This window comes from Corvus hawaiiensis, chromosome 22 (genome assembly GCF_020740725.1).
Source record: "Corvus hawaiiensis isolate bCorHaw1 chromosome 22, bCorHaw1.pri.cur, whole genome shotgun sequence".
In the NCBI taxonomy this organism is placed as follows: Eukaryota; Metazoa; Chordata; class Aves; order Passeriformes; family Corvidae; genus Corvus; species Corvus hawaiiensis.
This window is the reverse complement of record NC_063234.1, coordinates 4,559,285-4,571,467: the sequence shown is the minus strand read 5'-3', so window position 1 is coordinate 4,571,467 and position 12,183 is coordinate 4,559,285. Positions and strand designations below refer to the sequence as shown.

General features: G+C 55.4%; 1 protein-coding gene across 4 annotated transcripts; it reads left to right on the top strand.

The window, feature by feature from the left end:
• TMEM51 (transmembrane protein 51) lies at positions 1-10,396 on the top strand. 4 transcript variants are annotated; one of them, XM_048326565.1, is made up of 4 exons: positions 17-71; positions 1,314-1,508; positions 7,605-8,058; positions 9,263-10,396. In XM_048326565.1, exons 3-4 carry the CDS (start codon positions 7,712-7,714, stop codon positions 9,672-9,674), a joined length of 759 nt encoding a protein of 252 aa, XP_048182522.1. In that variant the 5' UTR covers positions 17-71; positions 1,314-1,508; positions 7,605-7,711; the 3' UTR covers positions 9,675-10,396. The 4 variants fall into 4 exon arrangements, with proteins under 4 accessions (XP_048182523.1, XP_048182522.1, XP_048182521.1 ...); XM_048326566.1 differs by lacking the exon at positions 1,314-1,508 and having other exon boundaries at positions 1-71; XM_048326564.1 differs by lacking the exons at positions 17-71; positions 1,314-1,508 and adding an exon at positions 5,392-7,265.
• The last annotated feature ends 1,787 nt before the right edge of the window (positions 10,397-12,183 follow it).

Sequence of the window (12,183 nt, the reverse complement as noted above, 5' to 3'; positions counted from 1 at the left end):
CGCCGCCCCGGGAGGGCCGGGCCGGGGAGGGCGGAGCGGCCCCGCCGGACCCACCGCAGCCGCCGCCGGAGGTACGTGGGGTCGGGGGAGCCGGGAAGGGACGGGACCCCCTGTTCTGGAATCCTTCGGAGCGCTGGGAACCGGGAGCGGGGCGGACTGGGCTCGGTTCCGCCGGGAACGGAGACCGGGAACGGGAGGCAGTGGGAGCTGGGTCCGGCTCGGGCTGAGCTGGAATCACTTCCAAAGCTGGTGGAAACACCTGCAAAGCGGGGCAAACACCCCTCAAAACAGGAGCAAAGACCCCCAAAGCGCGGTCGCGCACTCCAGGGTTGGAGCGGCGGCGTCTGGGGAGCGGCGGTGCCTTGGGGTCCCCCCTGGGAGCACCTGGGCTCGGGCACCTCGTCAGCCCTGTCAGGGACCGGGGGGCCGTGCTAGCAGTGGGGAGAAGAGCGGCTGTGGTTTCGGGAAGGATCAGCTGGCACTTTGAGGAAGGATCAGCGGCAGGGAGGGGGTCAGGCAATCCCCCACGGCAAACCCACCCCGCAGCCGGTTCCCACGGGTGGCAGCCCCACAGGGGTGTCACGGATCACGAGCCCGCGGCTGGCGGCGTCCGTCCCCGGGAAGGTGCAGGAGCGGTGTGTGGGCCAGGCTGCTGGGAAAGCAAACAAAGCCAAGGAGAAGGACACCTGCACGGGCCAGGTCGGGGCCGGGCGGTCCAGGAGCCGAGCGCCGGTCACTGGGGGTTCGACCCTTCCTGTCGTGACGTTCCCGCCGAAGAAAGAGTGGCCTGGAGCTTTGAGGGGCTCAGCAAACCCGCAGGTGTCTCCCAAGCGTGTCCCAGAGTGGTTTCCTGCTGATGTTGGTGTTTGATTTTTGGAGGTGACATGGTGGGGACAAGTGGTGCTGAGCCCAGGGTAGCAGGGTTTGTTGGGAAGTGTGGATATGTGAGCAGAAGCCAGCGGTTCCATGAGTGTGTCCCGTGTGAGATGGGCTACCCTTGGCTCTGCGTGGTGGATGGAGCCTGGTGAGGTGAAGCTGCACCAGGAGGTGTGGCCCTGGCCTTCTGGCTCCTTAAAGCCTCTCTGGAGCAGACCTAGGCCAGATGGGATGCTGCCACAACACATCCCTCTACAACAAATCCAAGCATCCTGCAGCTGTCCACAGCCCCAGATGTCCTGGCATGAGAGCCAGAAAGGGAAATCTCCCAGGTGTCAGTGGGGAACATGTGGGTGTGGGGCTGGTGAACCAGCCCTGGACTGAGGTGACTCGGAAGTATGTGAAATGCCTTTGATTTTAGCTGTGTAATTACACAGGCTGGAAAACCTTTGGGAAGGGAAATGCCTGGAAAAGGAGGAATGTTTGGCCATCGGTGCCCTGGAGAGAGCTGAGTGTTGGTGCCTGGCGCCGTGGCGGTGCCGTGGGAGATGCCAGAGGGCCAGGGCTGGGCAGGGCTGTCTGCCTGCTCTCTCACCTGGAGCCCAGGAGGAGGGATCCCTCCGGCAGCCCAGGTATGTGTCTGCTTCCCAATGCTGCTCCATGCTTTTCTCATTCCCAGTGTATTTCACAGGCAGAAACTGATGTCAGGGCTCCGTGGAAGCAGCTGAATATCCTGTGTGAGCAGTGCAGGTGACCTGGTGCAACCTCCACCCCTATCAAAATACCTGTGCCCACCTTGCGGAACACTGCTGCTCTGTGCCTGGCTGCTCCGTGTCGCTTGGCTGCCCAGCCAGCTCCGTGTCCCCGGGCTGGCTCTGTGTCCTCCAGCGTCACCTCTCACTCCTTTTCTGCCCTGGGGGCTCCTGGACCATCCACAGTGGGTTTTCTTTGTGTGTCTTATTCGTTGGAAAAGCATGGGGAGAGGTGATGCTGTGTTGGGGAAAAAGGCGTTGCTGGAAATCCAGGCAGAGGATGACGAAGGAGGCGAGGCCGATGGCAGCGTGAGGTGCCAGGTTAGTGGCTTGCAGGAAGGGGAGATAATCATCCAGGGGCTCCGGCATAAAGCACTCCAGAAGGGCTGAGAGGAAGGGGAAATGCTGGGTTCTGCTTCAGAGGACATCAAAAGGGCAGATGGATAAGGTCTAGTGCTGGAAGGCTCTGGAGGAGGGTGTGTTATCTGGGTGTTATCTGGCACGGAGACGGGGAGAGGTTCCAGAACAAAAACCAGGAGGAGGCTGCAGAGGAATGGCTTTATCTCAGCGGAAACAGCAGATTAGGAGAATTAAAAAAAATTCCAAACTCAGAGGTGCAAAGTGGTGTCCAAAGGAAAGCAGGAAGGAGAAAAAGTCAAAGTGCTGGGATTTTCCCACGCAGGCATGCTTTCCCAGGCCGAGGTGCACAGGGAATTCAGCTCCCCGAAGAGAGGTGAGCACCCCTGCTGCCTGGAAAATTGAATAGATCTTCCCAACGACATTAGAGTGAATATAAAAGCAAACCTTTACTTGAAAGCTTTCAGGTACACAATATGGTATGGTAATTCTACAGTTCTTATAAGGTTAGTCGATCAGTACACTCATCATATACTGTCCAATTAAAGGGTTAGTTGGTTAAGGGTAGGACAGCCACAGCTTCTCTGGGCAACCTGAAGATAATTCCTGGGGTCCTGCCACACTGGAAGCAGTCCAGAGGCTTCTTTTGCCCCGCTTTTGTTACGTCCGGTCCACATTCTGGTTGGAAAACAGAAAGTCCTAGTAGCTGGTTCTCTTCTTGGAATGAGACTAAACAATATTTTAGGGAAGTGTCTATAAGGTTAGCTTATTGTTCCTAAATGTAGGGAAGAAAGATAGGAAAAAGTACTAGAAGCTACAGCCATGCATCAACAATCTAAAAAGCTACAAATGTATGAAAAATATAAAAAGCTAAAAATCGTAGGCATCACCCCAAGCCCCCATCCCTGGTTTAGCAGAGCTGGCCCTGAAAGCATTAGTCTGGCAGTTGCTCCCCGTGCCGATCCCAGAGCCTGGACCAGGAACAGCCACAGGACCGTGTTTACACAGTGACCAGGGCACAGCGAGGGCTCGCCGACCTGCCGAGAGCCCGTGCCAGCGTGGCCTCGGTGGCCACGGCAGCATTGTCCCCAGGAACAAATGGCAACGTCCTGAAACACAAATGTAAAGGGACTCTCTGTCTCTGTCCATTACCACTGTGCAGCAGGCGCCGCTTGGATGGATGTAATGGAATTATGGGGAGAAGGAGTCTGGGAGGCAGTTTCTTATATCTCAGTGCCAAAGGCCAAGGTGATGGCTGCTGCACAGTCATGATTACAGCTCTGGAGAACGCCTGCCGTGGCCTGTGTGGTCCGTGCTGCTTCAGAAACCCTTGGGAATTCCCAGGGACACAGCAGAGGCAGAGGCATGTGGCTTGGGAATGGTCAGGCACCATGTTGTGGAAATGGGGTGTTTTGTGAGCCCTGGCACGGTTGTTCTGCTGTGGAGGCCACAGCCAGCGGGGTGGATTGCAGCATCCTGAGCCTGGGAATGGGCTTTCCCATGACGCCCTTGTTTTGCAGGAAGTGGCAGAGCTGGGGGCCCTGGGCTCCCTCTGGAGTGGGAGAGGGGGGAGAGCCTTGGGCGGGGTTTGAGGAAAACATCGCTGTTCCCCCAGCGCTGTCTACAATGTACAGCTGAGGAAGGGTTGTTAAAAATGAAATTTAAGAAAAAAAGAGGGTAAAATAGCTCTTAAATGTCTGTAGGGAATGCCGGGGCAATGGACATGTGGACGTGTTCTTTTGTGCTCTAGGCAGGAAGTATAAGCAAAATGTGGAAAAGTCCTGATAGTCTGCATGGGGCTGTCCCTCCAGGTTCTTATTCCCTGGTGAGATGCTCTAAAATGGGCTGGGATTTGTCCAAAAGATCAGAAATTGGCTAAATCAGCAGCAATGCTTCTTTTCCTAACTCAGCTGGATTTCTCTGGGTATTCCCTGCATCCCCTGGGCTGCATCTGGCCGGAAATATCCCTGTTTCTGGGGCAGGGGTAACAGGAATAGCAAGAAGGGCCAAAAAGAGAGAAACCATGGCAGGGAGTTGGAAGGAGATGGTCTTTAAGATCCCTTCCAAACCCAGACATTCTGGGATTCTATGAAAATACCTCACAAGTCCTGATCTGTTGCTTTTTAGACCCCACATGGAGTTTTGTGTTCCTGATGGGTTGAACCCCTGTGTAACGAGGGCTCAGCACGAGGTTGTGGCCACTGCAGGAGTGAGCTCCTGAGGATGTGTTGGGCCAGCAATTAGCAGGGAAGGGGGTTAATGAGCAGGTTCTCTGGGTGGAAGCATGAGGATGAAGGGAGAGCCTTGTAATCTAACACAGAGGAGACTCTGGAATCTTCGAATGGTTGGAGAACGAGTTTATTTTCCCCCAGAGTTTTCCAGAAAATTAGTGGTATGACTGGTGATGGAGTCACAGCCTGGTTTTTGGAGGCAGCTCCGAGGGGCTGTGTTGCTCTGTAGTGTTGTCCTGGGAGCCGTGCTCTGATGACTCCTGGGGAGCAAGGAAGCCCTGGAGCTCATCCCACGTCTGGTGACTGCATCGGGGTTTGACCTGTTCCCTGGACTGCAGACTCATCTCTCGTGATCCTGTGACAAAGGTGTTGCTGCTGGAGCGTGAGTGGGAAGGTGATGTCATGGCAGGGAAAATCCAAAGGTTGTGGAAGGCAAAGGAGCGTGGGTGCTGCTGAGGGCAGCGGGGGGTGTCGGGCTTCCTCGTGAGTCACCCAGCGGGGCCGGGGCCGAAGCTCCTCCAGGAGCACCGGGATGCGGAACGTGATCCAGGGCTGACCCTGTCGGGGGGGATCTGTCTCCCACAGAGGGAAGCTGTTCCTGCTGCTGCGCCACCTGGGCGCCTGTGCCAAAGCCTCCAGGGTGTGTGGTTCGGGCTTATCCTGAACCTTCCCATGCCCAATTATCACTTGGCCATGTCGAAAGAGCGTCCCGAAGGGCTCTGGCAGCCTGCAGGAGTAGGGGAGAGGTGCAGGAAGCCCAGAAGAGGTGTGGGTGGCCCCCGGGCTTTGCAGCCCTGCTGGAGGAGTTTAATGGTTCAGAGATTCTGGTGTAAATCATTGCCAGGGCAGGGCATGGGCAAGCAGGGAATGGGATGGAGAGGGGTCTGGCTTGAATGCAGAGGAAAGGGGAAGGGGGCTGTAGGGGGCTGAAGCGCTCAGGCACCACTCACCCACCTGATGTGGGGACAAACTTTTTACAGGGCCTGTTGGGAAAGGACAAGGGGAGATGGTTTTAAAGAGGGATGATTTGGACTGGGTATTTAGGAAGAAATTCCTCCCTGTGAGGGTGGTGAGGCCCTGGCACAGGTTGCCCAGAGAAGCTGTGGCTGTCCCACCCCTAGAAGTATTCAAGGCCAGGTTGGATGGACCTTGGAGCAACCTGGGATAGTGGAAGGTGTCCCTGCCCATGGCAGGGGGTGGAACAAGATGGGTTTTAAGGTCTCTTCCCATCCAAACCATTCTGTGAGGGTGGGATGAGCATCCAGACAGCACCGGGGATGCTGGACCTGAGGCAGAGACAGCAGCAGCTCCCTTCCCAGGATACTGACGTCAGGGCACTGTTGGAGCAGCGATAGGAACAGCTCTGGAAAGCCAGGAGAGCAGCTAATTCAATGGAGAGATAGACTGGAATAGAAAGTCTCCTGCTTTAATCTGATTGCTGGGCTGATGGGTAGCACTGCAAGGGATCTGTGAAAAACTTCCAGGCACAGAGGTGATGTAGGAGCTTAAATCCTGCCCGCTTCCAGGATTGAGGTGCCTGAGGGGAGCCACAGAGGCTGTGAACAGCCACAGAGGTTTAGACACTATGGGTAGAGGTGACCAGCCCTGTGTGTGTTCTGTGCCCACCATGGGTGCGGTGTGGTTTTCCTGCCCCAAGGCCATCACAGGTGTTCTCAGGTGAAGTCTTGGCTGGCTGATGTGTTTGTGACAAGGATGGGAGCTCAGCTGCATTATCAGGTGAGGAAAAAACCCCACAGGGCACAAGCAGAGAGCGAAACCTTTGTGTGGGAGGGCAGAGGCCAGTGCTGGTACCACCAGTCACAGGCTTGGAAGTGCTTGGGTGGGAGGATGGCTCTTGGAATGCTGGTGAGGACGTTTTGGATGCAGTGTTTTCCACATCCTCAACAGCTGCTCACTAGGATGGAATTAAAGCTGGAATCAGGGGATGCCTTCCCCCAGGAGCACACAGAGCAGCAGCCCCATGCTGGAGCTGGGCACGGCAGGGAATGACAGGCTTGCCCCTGCCTGCCTGTGGCAGCTCCCATGGGCCTGGGATCGGCGGCTCCTGAGTGTCCCAGAACCCCAGCAAACTGTGGGAGCCAAGACTTTACCCTGCCCAGACCCATGTGGGGCCTGGGATGTGTCCAGAGGGGCTGGGACACCCCTCCAGGAGTCTCCACAGCCATGCTGGAGCTCAGGCAGGGATCGGGGAAGTTTCTCTGCAGATTCCTCCTCGCCGGGTTTGCGTGCGTGCCTTTTCCTGCTGCAGCCACTCTGTTTTCTGGGAGTGCTGCTTTATCCTGGCCCTTGACCCTGCAAACTGGGCGTGTGCTCAAGCTAAACAAGCAAACATGAAGCTTTTGAGCTCAAGAGGGCTGAGCTGAAGGTTGTGGGGGGGTGTGTGGATATAGCACCACTGACAGCACAGCCCAGGGCCACCTCGAGCCCAACCCAGCATCAAGAAGCTGGGGAGGGAAGGAGAGATCCCTGACATGGCACATCCATAAATCTGCAAGGCTCACTGGGGTGGAGATGGGGCAGTTCAGCTGTGAGGATGCAGGCTGGCCACCCGTGGGTCACGGGACCTGAGGTCAGGGAGGCGAGTTGGTAGGAGATGTGGCTCCGTGTGCTTATTTTTGGAAATCAAGCACGTCTGGTCCCGGTGACTTGGAAAACATTCAGAGGAAGCGGTAGAGGAGGAGCTCCCACCCGTGGCCTGGCTGGTCGGGAATGTTGGTGCTCAGACATCCCTGAGGGATCCAGCCAGGGCACTCAACACTAGCGTGTGTTGCTCCAGGGAGGGCGAGAGCCGGCCTGAAGTGAGCCAGGGGCCCTACCGAGGGTTCCCCATCCCAGCAGCCCTTGCCAGCAGCAGCCAGGGGAAGCCACAGGGTCGAGTTGGCTGGGAGAGAGGCAGTTTTGGTTTCTGTTCTCCGGGCAGGAGGGCGTTCCAGGGCAGGCAGCCAGCGCCGTGAGGAGCCCTTCTCCCTCCCAAACAGGGGGAGAGGAGAAACTGTTCAGCTAGAGAGGTGTTTCTGAGCATTTCCAGGTTGGTTTGCATTGACAACAGCTCTTGAAATAGATTTTGATGGCCTTCTTTTGGTGCTGTGAAGCTATCACACTCCTAAGGACAGGAAATCTAAGCCCTTAGCAAACATCAGCGATTTGATTGTTTTCAAAGGTTGGTGGATATTACAGCTGAGAAAGTAGCAAGGGGTGGGAATGGGAATGGGCAGGAAGGATCCAGCTGCCCTGCTCTATCCTGATGTGCACTCCTCAGGCACGGCAGCGTGAGATTCCAGCGTTAGTTGGATGAATCGGTGTCGTGGTGGCTGCAGAGCCTTTGCTGTTTGCCATGCACTCACCGCAGCTTCCCTTCTGCCCCCAGAGCTCGCTGCCTGCCCGGGGAGGGGGCCGCACGCATGCCAGCAGGGCTGCAGCCCCCCTGCCCTGAGCCATGCGGTGACGTGGGCACAGCCCGGCCCTCCAGCAGCCATGGCCCAGTCCCGGGCCAATGGGTCCCACTACGCCCTGACAGCCATCGGGCTGGGCATGCTCGTCCTCGGCATCATCATGGCTGTGTGGAACCTCGTGCCCGGCTTCGGGCCCCCCGACAAGCCTGGCAGCCACGCCGGGAACAGCAGCAAGCCCGACCGCGGCTCCGGGGGCATCCTGAAGAGCAAGACCTTCTCGGTGGCCTACGTGCTGGTGGGGGCAGGTCTGCTGCTGCTCCTGCTCTCCATCTGCCTCAACATCCGTGACAAGAAGAGGCAGAGCGAAGACTTGGCCATCACTCACGTGCAGCGCCAGGTGTCTGCGGAGCCCTCGCAGCAGGAGGACAGGTGAGGAGGAGGCATTCTGGGGACAAAGGGAGCGGGATCGGGTGTGGGAATGAAACCAAGGGCTGTTGTTGCTCAGGAAGATCTGGAGTAAGGAGGGGAAGGCAGCGTGTGCTGAAATAAGGATGCTCATGCTGTGGTTTAGGGTTTTGATATGTCCTGGAGACAGGAAAGGAATGATTCCAGCTGCGTTTTTGCAGCTGTAAGTGTAAGGGAGCCTTGTTGGTTTGTGAGGTGGGGTCTACACAGAGCTGTGGTGAAGGCAGCACTGGGAGAGGTGCCACTTCTGGTTCTGTTGGCTCACAGGAGCGAGCTGAGAGAACACTGGGCAGGGTCGTGGGTAACGCAGAGAGCAGCAGGCTCCTGCCACACACTGGGAGAGCAGCCAGAGGGGCAGGAGAGGGGCTGTCTCTGCCTCGCTGGTTGCAGCCAAGGTGCCAAACAGCCTTGAAGACTGGCCATGGAGTTTAGACCCGGTGAAAGTCTGCAGGGCTCTGCTGTTTACTCAGGGAGCTTCGTGGAGCAGAGCAGAGGCTGCTGCCGCAGCACAAACACAGGCGCAGGGGAAGTCCGTGTCCACCGACACAGCTCGCTGTGCAGAGAGAGGCAGGGGAGCATTGGGACGATGTAGGGTGCAAGGGGACAGGAGGGGACAATGGCTCTGCTGGCTCTTGTCAGGGTCTTCAGATCCACCCAGAAAACTGATTTTCCATGTTTGATTGGAAAGGTAACTTCAGAATGCCAAGGAAATGGCAAGTAGTGAGTGCAGGTACCTGTGCAGAGATGGTGGCATAGAGCAGAGTTGAATCTCTCTGCAGAAGACCCCAAGGTACCCAACCCATAAGACATCAGAATGACAAAGACAGAGGGGTGATGTCCTTTTCTAATGTATTTTGACTGGGTTTTGAGAGTGGAGGAGTAAAACTGATGCTCTTTTGAGGGAAGAAATCACCACTGGGCAATAGAAAAGGGTCTGTGGGCAGAGAAAGTGATAATCAAAGATGGCCATAAATCACAAGGAAAATGTATCTGAACTTAGGTGGGGTCATGATTTGTTCTGTCAAGCAAAAGGAAACTGGCATATAATGCAGAAGGGCAAAAACTATTTCTGGTGGGGTGGGGTGGTTTTATTCTTTCCTCTCCATCCCCTCCCCACAACGAAGCTGAAGTGATGTGCTACCCACAGCCTTAACTCTTTCCCCTCTAGTCAAGAAGAGGATGAAGACGTCTCTTCCCAGTACTACGTGCCCAGCTACGAGGAGGTGATGAACACGGGCTACTCTGAGCCCAGAGACTCAGACAGGAGCAACAGGCTCAGCATCTCCCTGCCCTCCTATGAGTCCTTGGCGGGGCTGGATGACAGCAGCCAGGCCCCGGGAGCCGCGGGCACAGAGCCCAGCCCGGAGAGGCAGCCCAGCCGGCACAGCTCCCGCCTCAGCAAGCGCCTGAAGCCCCTCAAGGTCCGCAGGATCAAATCAGAGAAGCTGCACCTGAAGGACATCAGGCTAAATCTGGCACAGGGCAACAGCAGTGTCCCTATCACAATAGAGCCCCTCACCCCTCCGCCCAAGTACGAGGAGATCCAGGAGAAAATGCCAGCGAGCCAGCAAATGCCTTAAAAAAAAAAAAAGAGGAATCTGTGATGCTGCTTGGTTGAGGGTTTTTTAAAACCCACCATGCCAAGAGGGGCTTGGTGTGTGGGTGCAGAAGCAGCCAGGGCTCCGTGGAAGCTGCCACGTGGAGGACGTGCTGTGGCACAAGGATGGGACATGTTTTCCCTGGGACTGGGTTTTACAAAAGGCTGTGGGGAAAGAAACCTGATCACCACAAGTTCTGCTGCTGTGAAGTAAATGAAGGCTGGATGTGCCAAAGGTGTCACTTGTGGTGTTTGATATGAGACCACCCAGTGCATCCTCTCACCTCCTCTCCCCCTCGCTTCCAGAAAGACTTTTCCAAGCCATCAGACTGATACTGCAGAAGGATTTTCCAAGTGGAAAAGTGAAATGTTTCTTTTTTTGGGTGTCTTTTCTTTCTGAGGAAGGGGAAGCATGTTGCCAGAGCAGCACCACGGCTTTCCCTGGCTCCCAACTGGGCTGGGCTGGTGGCCCAGAGCCAGCCCCGACTCCTGCCAAGGTCTGGTGGGAAGCAGCTGAAAGGGGCCTCCTGCTCCTCAGGGAGAGGATGGATTTCTTGCCTTGGTTGCTTTCCCTGTTGTGCTCCATTCGAGGCAAGTGGGTGGCTCCAGGGGGTTGGGAGCTGCGTGCGCCGGTGCCGGGGGTGAAGGCACTGCTGAGCGTCCTGTGCAGGCAGACTGGTCCGAATAAATGTTTTGTACGCTGTGTGTGTGCGTTGTGTGTGCGTTGTGCACTTGGGCCCTTCCCCAGGTTTGTGATGCCTCAGCTGCTGTAAGGCTGCTCCCTGGGCACCCCAGCCCTGTGCTGCCTCCCGGGCTTCCAGCAAAGCCATCGGCTACAAAGCCATCAGCACATCCAGCCACGGGCTCCCTTGGGCAGACTGAGATGGGATGTGGAGGTGGCTTTGCTGGTGTGAGGCTGATGTCCATGTGATCCTGGAATCCTGTAGGTTGGAACAGATCTCCAAGATCATCGAGTCCAACACCTGGCACTGCCAGGTCCACCGCTGAGCCATGTCCGTGTTAGGGACCGTTCAGCAGAGGCTGGATTGGTGCTGTAGTTGATGTAAGGTATGAGGAGAGTCCAAGTGACCAAAACAAAGAAGAGATGCTGGCCCAAAACCACACAACAGTTTCTCTTGTTAATTATTATTTCCTATTACATCTCCTAATTTCTCTTGTTATGTCACAGGAGTTTTACTTTGCTGTGCCCCAAGGCATCATCTCAGATAGGCAAAATAACCTCATTAACTAAAGGACTCGCTGAAGAGAAGGAATCAAAGAGTATAAGAATATACCCCAGACTGAGAGACTTGGGGTGGGGAGTCCTTTTGTGGGTCTTGTTGAGGGGTTGGAAAGGTGGTGCAGCTCCTTGGAGGTTGTGTCCCAGGGACAGGCGCCCCTAAGAGCCCACTGGGCATCAAGTCCTCTCTCCTTGGTGAAGAAATGCAGCTGTAGCAGTGGTCCTAGAAAATCTGGATGACTAAAGTGAAGTTTCTTGTCTGAGCAGTTCTAAGGTAAAGTTTTATTGAGCTTTGTCAAAAAACAAATGAAATAGACTGGCAAAAGCAGCATCTTCTCCTACATCTCCTCCTGTCTCATGAAGGAAAAGAGCTGAAAAGCTGTGGTGAAGTGCAGTGACCTCAGTGACACAAGCTATGAGTAATGCAGGAATCATGCCAAAAATGTCCAAATGGCTAATGAGCATCTCTGGCTACTTGCATGCTTTTCCTTTGGTGGTATTTGGGAGGCAGAGGGAGATGTGGGGTGCTGAGAAGTGTGGGTGCTCCCAGAGCCATGACCATCATTGTCCTAGGATGGCTTTTCCCTGTGGCACTGTGAGGGGATGGGTATTCCTGAAGGCAAGGGCAATGGAGAAGAAAGTGGGGAGAGCACAGCTGTCTCTTCCATGCATGTCCTGTAGCAGGTTCATCTCACCCCAACCTCAGGCTGCTTGTTCAAGGGGAAAACATTGGCAGGTGAGAGATCAGGATGTGTTCAAGGTTTGCATGTGTTTCAGCATCTGCAGAAGGTAACTCTCATTCCAGGACAACCCATGAGTTCAGCCTGGAGAAGAGAAGGCTCTGGGGAGACCTTAGAGCACCTTCCAGTACCTAAAGGGGCTCCAAGAGAGCTGGAGAGGGATTTTGCACAAGGGCAGGGAGCGACAGGTCTAAAGTGAATGGCTTCAAATTGGCAGAGATTTGCACAGAAGCTCTACTTTGCCAAATCTGCTGCTCGTGCCTCAAAATGAAGCATGATGAAATCTTGCAGGACTTGTGAGGCCCAGCTGGGGTTTGGTGGTGGCAAGTGTGGCTTCTTCCCTTTTTTTTCTGCTGTAAAAGGATATGTGGCAGCCTAGGACCAAGGGATATTGATGGAGAAGCACCAGTGGCTGACAGCATCCACCTGACAGCGATGCTTATCCCCTTGCCTGAGGTTGCCATACCCATTTGTGTGTGTGTGTGATATTAAATAAAAAATAAGCAAAATGA